General features: G+C 37.3%; 1 protein-coding gene across 1 annotated transcript in view; it reads left to right on the forward strand.

Moving 5' to 3' along the window:
* The window catches only part of LOC131068400 (immune-associated nucleotide-binding protein 1), a 151,436-nt gene that overhangs the window by 85,973 nt on the left and 50,681 nt on the right, over nt 1-14,782 (forward strand). Inside the window, exons 2-3 of the mRNA XM_059217623.1 lie at nt 8,365-8,415; nt 8,530-8,592. Of these exons, the coding sequence (XP_059073606.1) occupies nt 8,365-8,415; nt 8,530-8,592 (114 nt within the window). The remainder of the gene's footprint in view (nt 1-8,364; nt 8,416-8,529; nt 8,593-14,782) is intronic.

Genomic DNA, 14,782 nt, shown 5'->3' on the forward strand with positions numbered 1-14,782 from the left:
GACGAACCCTTGTGGACAATCGATCTGGCCTTAATGTTTGCAATGTGGACTTATTGGATAAGATTAATGTGGATCGGTCACTTATCGAACCTACTTCTATTTCTATTCAAGGATTTGATAATGTTTCTAAATAATGTTTAGGTGTCATAACATTGTCTATTAAGGAAGGTCCTTTTACATTACTGTTGTCACTAAGGATTGCACCTATGATGCTAAGTTCGAAAACAAGCAATCCTGTGAAACATGGAGACACCTTCAAGCCTGTGGGTTGCTCAAAGTGAAGGTGAATCTCTGGAGATCTGAACAACTGCCTATTCTGATGGATCTCCTAGGAAAAGGGTAAGAAGTCTTGAATGTAATGAAAAATCTATCCTAATGGAGGTGATACACCAAAATGATATAGTTCTACTTACTATCCTAAAACTATAACTAACTGCAACAAGACTCAAAAATTATCTCACGAATCAAATAAGATCATGTAATTCATAAACATTTCATGTGAAGGCTCGAAGTTATCCAGCATCTCAATATAGGAAAAGTGAATTTTCAAACATGCAAAGAACTAGAAACCAAAAGAACACAACCCGCAACTTGAATTTACTATGAAATCTTCCTATTTCTGCAAAGCATAAATGAGACAAAGAAAAGGATTCAAAATTAAATCACAATAAATTTGTCAAATCATTCATCTGACAATGGAAAAATAAGAAATAGTTGACAAGGAAACTGAAACTCTCTATTGCAAACTGAAAATAATCTCTATTACAATGCTAAAAGCTGAAAAAAGTGTTGAGATACAATGCTTTTTTCTTGTATGTGTATGCAAAAAAGAAAGAACTAGGAGGAAAAAAGGAGAGAACGAATATATATAAATCATGATGAATCCTCTTCAAAACCCTAAAGTGACTACATGAGAAAAGCCTTGGGCGAATCTGCCTCAAAATGGCATAAAAACTCATGCATAATACTATAAAATAATAAACTTTTTTCTCAAAAAGATTGTCACTAGTCCTACATGAAGAGAAACCCTCATTATTGAAAGTAGATTTGCTAGTCTCACCCTGAATAGCTCCATTGAAAAAATGAACCTCCTGTTTAAAAATTTGTATGTCTAAATGTGAAAAATAGCTATCCCCATGTGAAAGTTCCATGATGGACTGAACTATAACTGTATGGAAAAGAAATCCTACTAAAAAAGATCTTGTGCATTCCCTGACAACTGCTCTTCGTGCTGAAGCTTCTGTTAAAAATGGTTGAAAAAATGCATCTCTCTATCTTGTGTGCTTTCCAATGGTATGTAACACATGCATGTTCAGATAATAAATAAGCATCTACATTAATCTTTCATGCAGAAATTCATCTCCTCGCTTCGCGGGATTTTCATCATTGTAACAACCAGTTCTGAGTCCATCATGTGATTTTTATTTTCCAGTCATTGGATCACTTGCATGAACTTTTCGCTTACTTTCTAGTGGGCCCCATCATCTTCTTTTCTCTCTACTTGTTTACTTTCTTCATCTTGGGCCCACGGGAACGAGTGACTATAATGAACTTTGAACTATTGAACCATTTTGAAGACTTGAACCAATTAGAACCAGTTCAAGTTCAAGGTTGACTTAGACATCCGCTCATCTGTAGATTTTTTCCATGTTTCAACCTCTGATTTGCTCGTGGGTCCACTTTGTATTCCATCTGGACCTAGACCCACCTTGTCGCCAAGTTGCGGTGATAACCTGGTGTGCAACTTTTATTAGTGCCCTAGCAACTACCGTCAGATCTGTCCACCTGACTGTTGGATGTGATCAACCTCTCAATCTTTACTCTTGGTATGTTCATGGTTCTTCATCTTCTTTCTAACCCCTAGCGCATCCTCATTCGCTCTTAGCCCACTTGGATGACCACCTATTTGCCACCTCATCAGTCTCCAAGTCGCATGAGATAACTAGCGAGCATTTTTATCTTGCGGTATAGTGATGGTCATTGATCTAACCTCAAACTGTTCGATCCTTAACCTCTTAGCCACTTACCTACCCTTTGTATTTTCCACACATGCTTTGTTGCCAAGTCGTAGAGATAACCGGTGAGCTTCTTTCTATAGCGGTATAGTGACAACTCTTAGATCCTTTGAACTACCATTGATCTTTCCTAAACTTGCTCGATCTTTAGCACTGGCTGATCTTCTCTCTTATGGCGTGTGTACACATGTGTCACCACTTAATTGGCTCATGAGATCCACCTAGGCACCACCTGTCTGCCATGTAATCAGTCGCCATGCGTCTTGCTCTATCGGATCTCTTCTTTTAGGCCAAACTACTCTCTCGGTGAATCATTTACCAGTCTCATCAAACCTAAGGTGTCATCGTTATTGTTATATCGATGAAGCTGAGCCTTTGGTGAAACTTTTTTGGGACTCATCACAGCCAAGAACTGCTCGATGTCATCCATCCATGCCATGTCACCAGCCACTAGACCTCCATCTGTCTACCATGTCTTCAGTCACCAGGTCATGATGATAATCAATGAGCATCTAACCATAGCACCTTAGTGACAGCCGTTGGATCACTGTGATCTACATCCAATCTTTCTGACTTGCTTGATCTTTAATCTCTTTGAGCACTTTCTCTTATGCCACGATGTCACCATGTGTCAACCATTGGTTCGCTCACGGGTCCACCTTGTCTCGCCACTTGGACTTGCCACTAGACTTGGTCTGCCTTGATTCCTCAGCTTCTCTCTATCCCGTGGCACATCCTCATTCACTCTTAGCCCACCTAGATGACCACCTATTTGCCACCTCATCAGTCACCAATTCACAGGGAATAACTATCGAGCACCTTCATCATGCAGTATAGTGATGACCATTGATCTACCCTCAAACTGCTCAATCTTTAATCTCTTAGCCGCTCACCTTTTCTGCTCATGCTTTGTCACCAAGTCATGGAGATAACTGACATGCATCTTTTCATTACAACATAGTAATAATGGTTAGATCTCTATGATTACCGTTGATCTTTCTTTAACTTGCTCACTCTTTAGTCTCTTTCTACCAACCGGTCACAAAATTAGGATGCCTTGAGATGCACATGCACGGGGTCCACCAGGCCACGAGCTGCCTCTTCTTGCCAAAAGCCCGTAAGCTTTGACACTATAGTTATAGGTTGCCTTATATTTGAATGTGATAAACTTCCTCCACGCAGCCAATGTTGGATAAAAGGTCTTCCTACCTGGCAACTGAAACCACTTGGAAACTCTAAGTCCTTTTTAAAACCCTCTTTGGCGCCCAAGTAAAAATTTACACAGACCGATTGCATTTTTCTCCAAGTTTCTTTTGGCCTTAAGGTTTTAATAGCCATGCCATTTCATTTGCAATGGAGCATAATATCTCTGTGATCTATAGCACACTGAGCTCAACCCTCGTGGGAGCCACATTTTAACCCACATGCTATCTTACTTTCTTGTATCTGTACATGAAGCAAACAAGTTAGAAAAAATAGTACATTTCTTCCTGGTTCATGATTTAATCTTTTCAGAATGAATGGATGCAAGGCTTCATTAGGGCACTAAATTTGGCATGTGCAAAATTTTGGTAACATTTTTGGTGACCTCTCAGGGGTGTTTGTTTGCTAAACAATAGAATCTAGTATCCTAGCATATCCATTGGGCACTGAGTCAATTTTGCTTTTCTCAAAATCTGGAACTGCATCTTAACATTCTAAACAAAACTAAAAAGGAAACTACGAAGGCTTTGCATACAATTGAGCCTACACACTCTGCAATCTGCACTTAAAGAAAATAGAAACAAACAAACTGAAAAATCAACTGCGATGTGCTTGAAAACACTTATTCAATCTAAACTACTATAGTTCTGCTTAAAGCTGAGCTTGACAACTATTGAAAAGAAATAAATGCAAATATTCTACTATGTATATATGCAAACTGTTAATACTCAATAGCATAGTTTGAGGTGAATCCCTTTGATAGGGATTGGCAACACCTCTCCATCCAATTTAGAAATCTGGAAAACATTATTCTATTTTCATTCTGTGATAACATACGGACCATCCCACATGGCATCAAACTTGGTATGTCTACCAGGTCTACTCTTTAATTCATCCCATTTGAAAACAATATCACCTTGATTAAATATGTGTAGTATAACTTTTCTATCAAAGGTTCTCTTCATCTAAGCATGGTGGATTTCTAATTTTATGTATGCTTCCCTGCAAGTTTATTCTAACTCCATAAGCTGAGCAAGCCTAATCTGCATTGGTTGCTCTTCAAGTAACTCAAACTCTTTCACATAATTCAAAGTTGGCAATTCAACTGAAATAGGTAACCTGGCTTCCTTGCCATAAGCTAAAACATAAGGAGAGTTACCTGTCGATCTCTTTGGTGTAATTCTATCAGCCCAAAGGGCTAACTTGATCTTTTCATACCAAGTTCCCTGATTCTCCATAATGCTCTTCTTAATGATATTGATCAAGTTCTAGTTAGTTGATTTAGCTTGTCCATTACCCTGAGGGTAATAAGTGGATGAAGTTTTCAAATATATATTATGTGTAACTGACCCATCTGAATATCTAAGACCAATGAAAGCTAAAGCATTATTAGAAATGATTGATTATGGGGTACCAAACCTAGACACTAAGTGTTGATAGAAATTCAAAATAGAAGACTCATTAGCTTCTTTCAATAGACCTGCTTCTATCTATTTTGTGAAATAATCAATTGCTATAAGAATCCATTTGTGACCTGCACTTGAAGGTGGACTAATACATCCTATAAAATCAAGCCCCCACTTTGCAAAAGGTTGTTCTAGTTCAATTGGTTGCAAAGGCAAGGCTGCCAGCCTCTATTTGCCTATAAACAATGAACATTTTTCACATTTCTTCACCCATGAGTGAGCATCTTTAAACATTGTAGGCCAATAATAACTAGCTCTCATAATTTTTAGGGATGTTGTTCTTGCTACAAAGTGACCTCCTGCAGGTCCTTCATGTAATTCACTTGGAATTCTTTCAATCTGATCTGGCTTAATGCATCTTAATAGAACATTATTATAATCTTTTTTGAACAAAATACCATCTATTAAGGCATAAGGAATGGCTTGTAGCCTGAAATACCTTCATTTTGATCTGTCTAAGCCTTCCAGACAGTCACTAGTTTGTAAATAATGGGTAATTTGCTAATTCCAAGTAATTGGCAAAGCTGGGGTAGCATGTTATTCTTCATTATTAAGCACGGTTTCAACTTGTTTCTCCATTTATTTACTATTTTATGTGCTAGCAAGATGCTCACATAAGCCCTTGCCTCTAACTAGCTTGGGTACCTTGATAGAGATGTCATATTCCATTACCTTAGTAATCCAACCTACCCTTTTGTCATTTATGTCTTTGCTGAGAAAAAACTCTTTCACTGTATGATGAGCAACCATAAGAGGAATCTTATTGTTAGAGAGCACGTGCCTAAATTTCTTAAGGCTTCTTATTACTGCTAACACATTCTTTTCTACAAATGAGTATCTAGTCTCATAATCATGCACAATGTGGCTAAAGAAAGCAATTGGTTGTTCTAAGCCTTCATCATTTTGCTTACACAACATTCCAGAAATAATATCTTCACTCCCAAAAGCATATAGAATAAAATCTTTCTTAAAATTAGGATTAATGAGAGTAGGGTCTGCTGCAATTGCTTCTTTAATTTCTTCAAAACTGTTCTTACCTTAGTCTATTGAAAATGAATGTTTTTCTTAAGCATGGCCGTAAGTGGCTGCATCAATGCTGCAATATTAGGAATAAACCTTTTGATAAAGTTAATCCTACCTATGAAACTTTGAAGTCCCTTCTTATGTGTTGGTAATGGCAATGCAAGTATGGTTGTGATCCTCTCAGGATCTATTGAAATCCCATGCTTTGAAATAATATATCCTAGCAACTTGCCTTCATGAACAACAAATATGCTCTTCTTGGGATTTAATGCAACTCCATATTCCCTGCATCTCTCAAATACTTGTCTGAGATGGTCAAGTTGTTCATTAGCCTTTTTAGAAAAAATAGTTACATCATCTAGGTAAACCAACACAAACTTGTTAATCAAGCCTTGAAATGCCATATCCATTGCACGCTGAAATGTTGCCCTTGCATTGGTTCATCCAAATGGTATTCTATTATAAGTCATTGTACCCCGCTTGGTGGTAAATGCTATTTTGTATTGATCTTCTTTGATCAGAATTTGGTTATATCCTGAATAACCATAAAGTAATGAGAATCTCTCTGAGCCTGATACAACCTACAAAATTTAAACCATTGAGGGCAGCTGGTAATGGTCTTTCAGGGATTCTCTATTTAGGTCTCTAAAATCCACACATAATCTCTGTTCACCATTTTTCTTCCTAACAGGAACTAGATTGGACACCTAGGATGTGTGCTTGATTGGAAATATAATATTTCCTTGAATCATCTTATTTAACTCAGTCCTCATAAGATGTTCTAATTTTGGATTAAGAGGCCTTTGTTTCTGCCTCATTGGTTTTGCATTATATACCAACTCTATGGTATGTTGAGCTAAATGAGGATCAAATCCTTTCAAATCTTCATACCTCCATGCAAATATGTCATGAAATTATTGACAAAGTTTTACAAAAGCATGTTTTTCTTCAAGGGTACATACCTTGCCAATTTTCAATAGCTTGTCCTTGAATATTTCAACAAGTTCATAATATTCTTCCTTCACAAACATGCTGCCTTTATCCTTCCTGAATTGATCATCTGTATTAAAAATAGATTCAAGGGTTACTAGAACCTTGGGCAGCTTGTTAGTTTTCAATTGGAGAAACTAATTTTCATATTTATCATTGAACTTACACTGATTTCCAGCAGAAAAATCAACTTCTTCAATTAGGAAATTGGTAATCTGCTCATCTAAGTCAAAAACCTGCTAATTAACAATGTTATCTAGAACTAAGGGCCTTATTGCAACTTTAACATACTGTTGTCTATCAATATTTTCTAGTTCTTTTGGACTATTGAACTGAGCTGCTAAAGTAGCAAGCATATCTGCTTCTTTATTTTGACTTCTAGGTATGGACAACAAATTAAATGCATCAAAATCTTCAATTAAATCCCAAATTCTATGCTTGTACATCTTCAAAACATCTTTTTTGGTGACATAGATATTCCTTACCTGGTTCACAACTAGTTCACTATCACCAAAAACTTGTAAACATTTAACTTTTTTCTACCTAGCCCATTCTAAGCCATGAGCTAATGATTCATACTCAACTATATTGTTTCTACAGATAAAAAGAAAATCTAAAAGCAGTGTAGTATCTCATACCTTCGGGTGAAACTAGCATAACACCACCTCCAGAACCATTTTTATCTCTTGAACCGTCAAAATAGAGCTGCCAAACTTGTTTTTTCTATTGTTCTGACTGTTGGTCAAGCAAAATATCCTCTTTTTTAAGCTTAGGAATAACATAATCCTCCTCATGAATCATATAAACACCAAGACCTATTTCATCCATGCTAATGAAAGGATACTCTATAGTATTCTGGGCTGCCCACTCATCCAAATTCACATTAGGTATGCCTTGAACAGGTGTATTTGGATCCTGGATAGGTGGTAACTCCTCATGGTCTCTGATGATAAGATCTACATTTATAGGACTTTGGGTATATGGTTCTAAGTGGCAAGTGTCTTGGGGTTTTGACTTAATGGTAACCTTAGTACCATACCGGGTTCTAAAAAAATAAGTGTGACCAATCAGTAGAAAGGTATCCTCCTAATTTTTCTATAAAATCTCTAGATAGGAAAATAGCAAAGTGTGGAGGTAGGTCAGCTATGTACATATCCTGAGGTATTAGAAAATTAGGACAAGCATGCAAGGTCAAACCAAGATCTTTGACCAATCGAACTGACTTAACTTATGTTCAATCTAAATGTACAACTCCTCTAGAAACAAGCTCATAAATTAGACAAAGTTTATCTGCAAGGTCTTTGGGCATAATTAAACTACTGTCTCCTGAGTTTATCAAATAATTGTGGACTAGATGGTTGCCCATTATCAGTGTTACAAAAAATGGAGGAGGCTTTGGTGTTTGGATTGGCTAATTATTCTTGATTGGGAAATCATTAGCTAATGCGACTATAGGCTAATCTTTTTGAGGCTCATTAATTTGTCTCTCCACAATTTCTTTTGTCTAGGAATTTGCAATGCATCTATCATTGTCATGGAAATAATGGTTTTTGCCATAGATTCAACAATATTAAATGGAACACCACTAACCTTTTGCTGCACTTTTGGAACAACAGTCTCTTAATGAATTGGTTTTGACTGAGATTGAACTTTTTGCTGTTCTTTAGGTGTTGCAGGCTGTCCTCTTGGTAAAATATGCATATTCTGGACAGCTGGAGGTGTACTAACAGCTTGCTAACTTGTAGAAGCTTGTTGTTTCCCTTTATCTAGCTATTGTCTAGACTTATTTTTTTTCTGTTCATTATTTATAGCTTGTTGTTTATGAATTGCAGCTCATTGTCCAATGTCAATAGCACATTTCATTGACCTTGTATTTGTTGCAACAAGTGAAAAAGGTGTATTTTGTGCTTGTAGATGATTAACTCGTCAAAATTCCTCACCTTGCCAATTCATCATAGCCACCTCGGGACCTTCTGGTTCCTCATTTATACCTGCATCCTGATAAGACATGTTATTATGACCCATCAAAGCTTGTGATTGAGCATTCATTACATTTTGGCATGATGCTTGATTATGAGGTTGTTGGCAAGGAAAACACCACTCTTGTGCCATATTATTCTGAGGAGGAACAATTTCTTTAGAATTGCTAGTAGTATTCTGATTATACTGTTGGTTTTGCCTATTGTTGTAGTTCCTCCTTTGATTTTGAGCATCAACTTGGTAGTTAGGCTAAGGAGCTTGATATGAGGCTTGATACCTTTGATTTTGGTTATGATTTTTCTTGATTTTCACCAATTCATTGCCAAAATTTTGCATAGTTTGCTGGATTTGTTGAGTTGCTTCAACATTCTTTATAAACATCTCTTTTAATGTCTATAGTTGCTTTGACGAGTTTGGTACAACACTATTTTGAACATAATTTTGAAAACCTAGTGCTAGAACAATAGGTATTGCAGCTATAAGGAGCACTTGTAAAGGCATCAATGGTTGTATATCAGAAAAAATAGGCATAGGAGGCCTAGGGGAAATTTTACCATCTTGTATAAGGTTGTTTTCTACTTTAATAGCTATATCATAAGCTGTTGGTAATGTAACCCCACCAATAGATTGAATCATAACAACAATATCGCTATTTAAAGCTCTCAAATAATATAAAAATGCATGTTCAGGAGAGAGTTTTACCATTGTAGAAATTCTATTCAAGGTTCACTCAAAATAGTAAATAAAATTAGTCATCTGCTCTTGCGGTGCCCTCTTGATAGTGGTCATCTTCTCTACCAATGATAGGTGATCAGATATATCTGCAAACTGCTTTGTTAGCTTATCACCCAAATCATCCCAATCAATAACTAAATTAATTTTCACCCTTGAACCATTGTAGTGCTTTTCCTTTGAATGATTTTGCCAGTAGCCTGAGTGCCACATTCTCTTGGGTTATATGGTGAACTACACATAGAGACGCTATATCCCTTATGTGCTCAATGGGTGTAACATGGTCTTCACCAGTGAAACTAGGAAGACTTTTTCAGAGCTTCTCCTGGTATAGGATCATGTTGGGTTAAATCCAAAGCGCTGGCTCCATTGAAGGGTACAAAAGCATGTGCTCTTGGTACAACCATTGTAAATATTGGAGGATTTACTAGTGGATTTTCGGTAATAGATGGTTGAATTGTAATAGGTACAAAAAGAGGATTTATATAGGTAGCACAATTGGGATGAGAATTATTAGGTAAAGGAGAAGAATTAGACAAAAGATTAGAATTTGGAGTTTCAAGAAAAACTTCAACTGATGAACTTTCCAGAAACTCAACTGCTGAATTTGTTGTTTTTTCTGTCTTTTTCGTTGTCCTTGACCTTCTCTGCAATGGTGGTAGCTCAATATTCTCAACCGGATCCTTGATCTATTTGGTTTGATACTTTTTTATATGCTATTAAGACTTGGTCTGCACATAGAACTAGAAGATAGAGTTGCCAGGTATTTAGAAAAAATAACCTCAATAGGCTGAAATACTGTTGTCAATACCAAAACAACAACAAAAATGGATTTTCTTTGAGCTGTGATAGCTCAAACGTGTCCCACTGGGTGTGCCAAAAACTATTGTCACTGAGGATTGCACTTGTGATGCTAAGTTTGAAAACAAGCAATCCTGTGAAACATCGAAACACCTTCGAGCCTGTGGGTTGCTCAAAGTGAAGGTGAATCTTTGGAGATCAGCCGACTTCCTATTCTGATGGATCTCATATACTAACTTTTTATGGGAAAAGGGTAATAATTCTTACATCTAATGAAAAAATCTATCGTAATGGAGGTGATACACCAAAATGATGTAGTTCTACTTATTGTCCTAAAACTATAACCAGCTGCAACAAGACTCAAAAATTATCTCACGAATCAAATAAGATCATGAAATTCATAAACATTTCATGCGAAGGCTCAAAGTTATCCAACTTCTGCATATAGGAAAAGTGAATTTTCACAACATGCAAAGAACTAGAAACCAATAAAACACAACCCACAACCTAAATTTACTATGAAATCTTCCTAATTCTGCAAAGCATAAATGAGACAAAGAAAACGTTTCAGAATTAAATCACAATAACTTTGCCAAATCATCCATCTAACAATGGAAAAATAAGAAATAATTGACAAGGAAACTAAAACTCTCTATTGCAAACTGAAAATAATCTCTATTACAATGCTGAAAACTAAAAAAAGTGCTGAGATACAATGCTTTTTTGTTGTATGTGTATGAAAAAAAGAAAGAACTAGGGGGAAAAAAGGAGAGAAAAAAATATAGAAATCATGATGAATCCCCTTCAAAACCTTAGAGTGACAGCATGATAAAAGCCTTGGGTGAATCTGCCCCAAAATGGCATAAAAACTCATGCATAATACTATAAAATAATAATCTTTCTTCTCAAAAACACTGTCACTAGTCCTGCATGAAGAGAAACCCTCATTAATGAATGTGGAATTTCCAGTATCACCCTTAATAGCTCCATTGAAAAAATGAACCTCCTGTTTAAAAATTTGCATGTCTAAATGTGAAAAATAGCTATCCCCATGTGAAAGTTGCATGATGGACTGAACTATAACTGTATGGAAAAGAAATCCTACTAAAAAAGATCTTATGCATTCAATGGAAACTACTCTCTGTGTTGAAGCTTCTGTTAAAAATGGTTGAAAAAATGCATCTCTCTGCCTCGTAAGCTTTCTAATGATATGTAACACGTGCATGTTCAGACAATCAATAAGCATCTACATTAATCTTTCATGCAGAAATTCATCTCCTCGCTTGGCAGGCTTTTCATTGTTGTAACAACCAGTTCTGAGTCCATCGTGTGATTTTTATTTGCTAGTCACTAGATCACTTGCATGAACTTTTCACTTACTTTCTAGCGAGCCCCACCATCTTCTTTTATCTCTGCTTGTTTCCTTTCTTCATCCTAGGCCCATGGGAACAAGCAATGATAATGAATTTTGAACTATTGAACCATTTTGAAGCCTTGAACTAATTTGAACAGGTTCAAGTTCAAGGTTGACTTAGACATCTACTCATCTGTAGATTTTTGCCACGTGTCAGCCTTTGATTTTCTCATGGGTCCACTTTGTCTTCCATCTAGATTTGGACCCACCTTGTCGCCAAGTTGCGGCGATAACCTGGTGTGCAGCTTTTATTAGCGCCCTAGCCACCACCGTCAGATCTGTCCACCAGATCGTTGGATGTGATTAACCACTTGATCATTACTCTTGGTCCATTCATGGTTCTTCATCTTCTTTCTACCTCGTGGCGCATCCTCATTGGCTCTTAGCCCACCTAGATGGCCACCTGTCTGCCACCTCATCAGTCACCAAGTCACATGAGATAACCAGTGAGCATCTTTATCTTGTGGTATAGCGACGACCATTGATCTAACCTCAAACTGTTTGATCTTTAACCTCTTAGCTGCTCACCTCTACTTTTCCTTTTCCACACGTGCTTTGTCGCCAAGTTGTGGAGATAACCAACAAGCTTCTTTCTATAGTTGTATAGCGACAACCCTTAGATCCTTCAGACTACTGTTGATCTTTCCTGAACTTGCTCGATATTTAGCACTGGTTGATCTTCTCTCTTGTACCTCATGTACACGTGTCACCACTTGATTGGCTCATGAGATCGGCCTGGACACCACTTGTCTACCAGGTAATTAGTCACCACTCGTCTTGCTCTATCGAATATCTTCTTTCAGCCAAACTACTCTCTCGACGAACCATTTACTAGTCTCATCAAAGCTAAGGTTTCATTGATATTGTTATGTCGATGAAACTGAGCCTTCGGTGAAACATTTTTGGGACTGATCACGGCCAAGATCTACTCGATGTCATCCATCTGTGCCATGTCACTAGCCACTGGACCTCCATCTATCTGCCATGTCATCAATCTTATACCCTTTGCTTCACCACGTTATCAGTCGCCAAGTCATGGTGATAATTGGTGAGCATCTAACCATAGTTCCTTAGCGACAACCGTCAGATCACCGCAATCTATGTTCGATCTTTCTAACTTGCTCAATCTTTAATCTCTTTGAGCAGTTTCTCTTATGCCACGGTGTCACCATGCATCAACCATTGGTTTGCTTGCGAGTCCACCTTGTCTCGCCACTTGGACCTACCATTGGACTTGGTCTGCCTTGATTCCTCATCTTCTCTCTATCCTATGGCACATCCTCATTCACTCTTTTCCCACCTAGATGACCACTTGTTTGCCACCTCATCAGTCGCCAAGTCGCAGGTAATAACTATCGAGTACCTTCATCATGCGGTATAACGACAACTGTTGATCTGCCCTCAAACTGCTCGATCTTTAATCTCTTAGCCGCTCGCCTTTTCTGCATGTGCTTTGTCACCAAATCGAAGAGATAACTATCATGCATCTTTTCATTGCAACATAGAAACAACTGTTAGATCTCTACGATTACCATTGATCTTTCTTCAACTTGATCGCTCTTTAGTTTCTCTTCGCTAGTCGATCACAAAATTAGGATGCATTGAGATGCACCCAGACAAGGTCCACCAGGCCATGAGCTACCTCTTCTTTCCAAAAGCCCATAAGCTTTGACACTATAGTTATATGTGGCCTTATATTTAAGTGTGATAAACTCCCTCCGCATGACCAATGTGGGATAAAAGGTCTTCCCACCTAGCGACTGAAACTACCTGGAAATTCTAAGGCCTTTTTAAAACCCTCTTTGGTGCCCAAGTAAGACTTTACACAGGTTGGTTGCGTTTTTCTACGCCATTTTATTTACAATGGAGCATAATATCTTGGTGATCTACAGCATGTTGAGCTCAACCCTCGTTAGAGCCACATTTTAACCCACATGCTCTCTTACTTTCCTGTATCTACACATGAAGCAAACAAGTTAGAAAAAGTGGTGCATTTCTTCCTAGTTTATGATTTGATCTTTTCAGAATGAATGAATGCAAGGCTTCATTAGGGTACCAAATTTGGCATACACCTATTCATGTCATGATTGGTAATTTGATGTATAACCTTCTGTTAGGGAGACCATGGATTCATAGCATGCAAGTTGTTCCCTCTACGTTGCATAGGCCAGTTAAGTTCATGTATAACAATAAGACATACACCTTGCTAGCTGATACAAATGTTTAGGTGTCATAACCTTTCCTGTTTAAGCAAGTCCTATTACTTTACCTACACCTATTCATGTCATGCCTGGTAATTTGACGTATAACCTTTTGTTAGGGATACCATGGATTCATAGCATGCAATTTGTCCCTTCTATTTTGCATAGGCAAGTCAAGTTCATTTATAATAATAAGACATACACCTTGCTAGCTAATACCAATCTTCAAGCTCCATTAAAATATGGATCTTCTTGTTTAACTACTTCCCATTCTTCATCCAATCCTCCTACTTCTTCAAATACATCTATTTCCTTTAATGATCTTGTTCCTTATAGTATTCCTCATTCTTCTACTCAATTGGAATCTCCTCGCAAAGATATCTTTTCTCCCAAAGGGGTGCTCTCAGATGATGATTTGGGATCTCTATACTTTAATCCTACATTTATAGGAGAGTATAGAGTATCTTTGAAAGGATCTAAGACTGAGAAGGAGAAATCTAAGGAAGATAAAGAGCAACCCACTTTTTCTAAACAACTAAGTAACCACTTTGTAGTTCCTTCTAATTCAAATAATTTCTCAAATCCTTCCTCTAATTCATATAGCACTGAGACCTGTGAGGTGCAACCATCTCTTTTTGATTTGGCATCTCTTTATCATCCCAGTTTTCACATTTTAGCTAAGAGTGGCTATAATGGCAATGGTTGTGGCTCAAATGAACAATAAATTAAGGTTCCTTTAGAACGTAACACACATGAAGCTTAATTTGGACTTGGATATAATCCGTCTAAGCCCACCAAAGAATGTAAAAAGACTATCTCTTAATGTGAATGCTATATCTAGTCGTGATGATGACCTCACCTTAGTTAAATCATCTTCTACTTCTTTCAACTCTCATCCCCCTCATAAGGAAATCTTGGTGATGAACAAATCTCTTTATGAATCTCCTCAAGAGATTT

Source organism: Cryptomeria japonica, chromosome 3 (genome assembly GCF_030272615.1).
Source record: "Cryptomeria japonica chromosome 3, Sugi_1.0, whole genome shotgun sequence".
Taxonomy (NCBI): domain Eukaryota; kingdom Viridiplantae; phylum Streptophyta; class Pinopsida; order Cupressales; family Cupressaceae; genus Cryptomeria; species Cryptomeria japonica.